The sequence below is a fragment of the Corylus avellana genome, chromosome ca1 (genome assembly GCF_901000735.1).
Source record: "Corylus avellana chromosome ca1, CavTom2PMs-1.0".
In the NCBI taxonomy this organism is placed as follows: domain Eukaryota; kingdom Viridiplantae; phylum Streptophyta; class Magnoliopsida; order Fagales; family Betulaceae; genus Corylus; species Corylus avellana.
In genome coordinates, this window is record NC_081541.1 from 37,075,274 (window position 1) to 37,079,372 (window position 4,099).

The following is a 4,099-nucleotide window of genomic DNA, read 5'->3' on the forward strand; positions in this document are numbered from 1 at the left end:
GGGGGAGTTTTAGATATATGCACGTGTTAAATAAACTTGTAATAACTGAGCTTATGCTTCTTTTATTCAGTTTAGTCAGTTTGAGTTTATTACTCATTCAGTTTTCTGTTATTGATTAGTTAAGTTAGTTTGTTTAGATAAGTTCTGATATCAAGGATATAAACTGATTCTTTCAATGTAATAGTTTAAGATCAAATATTCACTGAATGCAAGTCTCTGATTTTCTCTCTACACCTTCTTCTCTTCTTCTCATTTGATCTTCATTACTCTGTTTCTCCGTTGTTGCAACAAAGCTTTGCTTTGCTTGACAGTATCAAATTTCAGTACTCTTTCATTAAGTCATCAATTGACATTGTGTGCTTTCCATTAACATTCGCTATAAATTACAAAGTCTTCACAAGTCCGAAGCACGAGTTGAACCAAGGAAAAGACTCATCTCTGATACAAAGAACTTGATCCACTATACAATCTACAATGCTATGCATTACAAAGTCTTCCAGTCTTTAAGAAATTACATATGCCGCTACCAAACTACACCACCTTCCTAACCTTGTTATAAGACTGGCCATGCTACAGCGACACTGAATCCCCCTAACCCAAAGATAAAAAACCTTGCTTAGTTACATAACTAATTTGCATGACAAAATATCTCATGCAATTAAATTGCACAAACATTTTGGTTGATTAAGGATTATCATCTCTAAAACATGCATGTTTTTGTTGTGACCCTGACAGAAATATTAATGCCTTAAGTTACATGGTGCAACTGTTATTTACTTTCTTTGACACACAGGCCTTTCAAGCAGCAATGATTAAAAAAACAAAAAAGTGCTTGAAATAAATTACTTAATATTTAATATATCTATGAGGTCAAGATTTCACTATATAAATCATGCTCAAAGAGAGAAGTGAAGTACTAAGATGACGAAGACATAGATGATATTATATGTGCTCTAATTAAGGTTAGAATTGCAAATAATACTAAACCTAAATTTGTTTGTATCAAATTCAAAAATTATTGAAATTTAATAACAGCGTCTTTTTTTTTTCTTCTTCTTCTTTTTGGGATTAAGTATTAGCTCAAATTATTCAGATAAGTTTTCTTCTTTTTGTGATTTGGTTTTCCATGGCCAGAATGAGATTATTGTGCAAAATAGTTGTAATATCTTTGAAATAATATTATTTCAAGTCCAATTTTTTTAAATAACCATTTTATTTTGAATTTTAAAAAACATTCAAACTTAATTCTCTAAAAAGCCTGTTGAAGTTTTGAAGGCCAATCTTTGAAAACCCTCACTTTGTTGAGCACAAAGCTTATTTCTAAGTCCAAAAGGATTTTTTTTTCCTAAATGTCTATGAGCCCAGATCCAAAAGTTTAGGCCCAATAAGTATATGTAACATGCTTTCTATTGGACATAATGAACAAAAAAAAAAAAAAAAAGCCAAGCTTCATCGCTTTCTCCTCAATCCAATTCCTAACTGACCTTATTCATTGTTTCAATAGATCTTCCACCTAATACAATACTTGGAATCTCAATTGACTGGAGACCATGCCTTGTGCGAACATGTCAAAAAAAAAAAAAATACTACAGCCGGAATTCTAAATACATTGCAGACAATAACTCTTGGTTGCAATCCAAGACAAGGAAAAAACATAATGAAATTGTGTTGTGGAAGAATTTCGTAAAGGCATGGTATGCTCTTTCGCCCCAATTTTTTTTTTTCCCAATAACGGAAAAAGTTACATAAGATCGAACAACTATAAGGGGGTGGGCATCCAACAACAAAGCCCAATCGAAAAAGACAAAACCTTTCACCCCACTTAATTTCACAAGAATGTGATTTCCTTGCTTGATTGTGGGATGAAATGTGTCTTTATAAGTTGTAACTTAGCATTTTTAGTTTCATACAGTTCCAAGTGTTAGAGTATATGAGAAGAATAAAAATTCCTATTATAAATGAAGATTAAATTACCCTAAGTGAAGAGATTGTATTAGGAATAAATTACATTAGAATAAATTAAAATTATTGTAAGCTCTATAAATAATTTTGGGGAAAATGCAGTTTACTCCCCTGAAGTTTCAGGTGTTTTGCAATTTTAACTCCAAAGTTCAAAAATTGGCAATCTACCCCCCTGAAGTTTCAAAAATTGGCAATTTAAACCATCCGTTTGATTTTTCCGTCTAAATGGACGGAACTCGCCCCACGTGCTCCTCACGTGACTTTTTTACCCAATATATTTCAATTTTGCCCTCAATATTATAACATGATGACCCTCCCCTTTTGAACCCCACCCACACACGTTGCTCGTCCTTTTCACTCCAACAAACCCACACGCTGAAGCACGACAAGATGAAGAAGGGATTCCAGAAGCTCGTGCTCCTAGCCCAGCGACAGCAACGAAGTCCAAAAGATTTGTTCGCCATCTCCCCTCTTCGCCATTTCTTATGAGGTATGCCCCAATTTCAAAATATTAGATCATCTAATGTTTTAGGGTTTTATGTAGAGAAAAAATTGGGGGTTTTGTTGGAATATATTTAGGGTTGTTGTTGTTTAGGGGAATATTATATGCCTCTTATTTATTCTTCTTTATTATGGTTTAGATTCCAATAAACATTACTTTTTCATGCTACAACGATTAATGGATGAACGGTTGTAAGCACTTGTAGCTTGGTTGGCTGTGGTTATTTTCTATGGTCTGAGGTAGTAGTTAATAAAATGCTACGTAATTAATTAAATAAGGAGAGGAGCAGACAAAGCTGAACAGTATAAGCCCGAAGCTCAGCCTGAAATAAGCTTCCTACACTTTTCTCCTTCTCTAATTATTTTGCCAAAAAAAGGAATAGCGTAGGTTTCAGAATACATTGGTCACATGCATGCATTATTACCCATTTGAAATGTGATCAACAATAAAACAAATGTGGAAGCGAACTAATTATGTATTACTATATCATGTAGAATGGATACCTCAAATGAAGGTGCAAGCTCTTTTGGTTCAGCTCATAGCAGTGGTTCATCTGCGGTGCAGCGCGTTTGCTTCTGCGAGCGGCCGACTATTGTCAAAACAGCCAACACTGAGAAAAACTTTGGAAGGAGGTTTGTGAGTTGCGAAAACTGGAAGGCAAGTACTTGATATTTTATGTAATCAATATATGAACTGTCCTTGTTTACTGCTTTTGTTTAGTTTATTCAATTAATTTCGGTTGGTAATTGTTAGTTGTAATGTGTTTTGTAGATTAACCAAGACTGTGGTTTCTTGGAATGGCTTGATCCTAAAATGTGCTCCTTTGATAAGAAGGTGGTACATCATTTGCATCAAAGGCATGAATATTTGGAGGCTCAAGTGAAACGATATGAAACATTGGTTGAAGTTGAAGTTGGGAAGGTGAGAGCAGAACATGAGAAAAAAAACTGTGCAGCTAAAGGTAGAAATGGAGAGTGAAGCTCGGCATATGAAGGAACGACTGCTGAATGAGATATCTCAATATCGTAAACAACTCGAGATTTTGGACATAAAGATGAATGCAATGATGAAGAATTACCTTACAATCATTGTATGTTCATGGATTGTAATGATGTGTGCATTATTCATGTTGTTCTTTGGATACATTCCCAATGGTCACCACGTCTGCAAATTAGGTCGTGTGATGCTATCCTGAGGTTGGTCGTCATGGTTGAGCTGGTGGATCATGCTGTAGTTTTTTGTTGTGGTTTTGTGATATGTTAATATATTTACCAATGTGTAGTATGATAGAACTATGTAGTCATATGTGAAGTTATTTTGTTAAAGACATTAGTCGATATGTTGGATCATTAATCCATTAGTCCCGTGTGGGATTTGTTTACTTTAAATACATTAGTGTCATGTGTTGTGACACTAATCTTAGCCAATATGTGTTGTTTGGAGGATTTTTTCCTTTTTTTATTTTTTATTTTTTTTTTTTTGGGTTATGAGCAATATGTTGTTGCCACGTGTTGCACACTAAACGTATAAGCTAAACCTTAGAAGGTTTCTATAAATCAGGGTTTATTTAATCAGAGTTATTTTGTTTATAGGTATTAGTCCCTGTGTTGGATCATGAATTTGCCAATTCCATTA

At 34.1% G+C, this 4,099-nt stretch overlaps 1 protein-coding gene across 1 annotated transcript; it reads left to right on the top strand.

Moving 5' to 3' along the window:
- Positions 1-2,959: 2,959 nt before the first annotated feature.
- On the top strand, positions 2,960-3,442 carry LOC132171362 (uncharacterized). The gene is made up of 2 exons (XM_059582662.1): positions 2,960-3,121; positions 3,236-3,442. Exons 1-2 carry the CDS (start codon positions 2,960-2,962, stop codon positions 3,440-3,442), a joined length of 369 nt encoding a protein of 122 aa, XP_059438645.1.
- Positions 3,443-4,099: the final 657 nt, after the last annotated feature.

Coding starts and splice junctions, on each gene's coding strand:
- LOC132171362 (XM_059582662.1), top strand. CDS start 2,960: ATGGATACCTCAAATGAAGGTGCAAGCTCTTTTGGTTCAGCTCATAGC. Junction 3,122..3,235: donor TGAGTTGCGAAAACTGGAAG/GCAAGTACTTGA, acceptor TGTGTTTTGTAG/ATTAACCAAGACTGTGGTTT.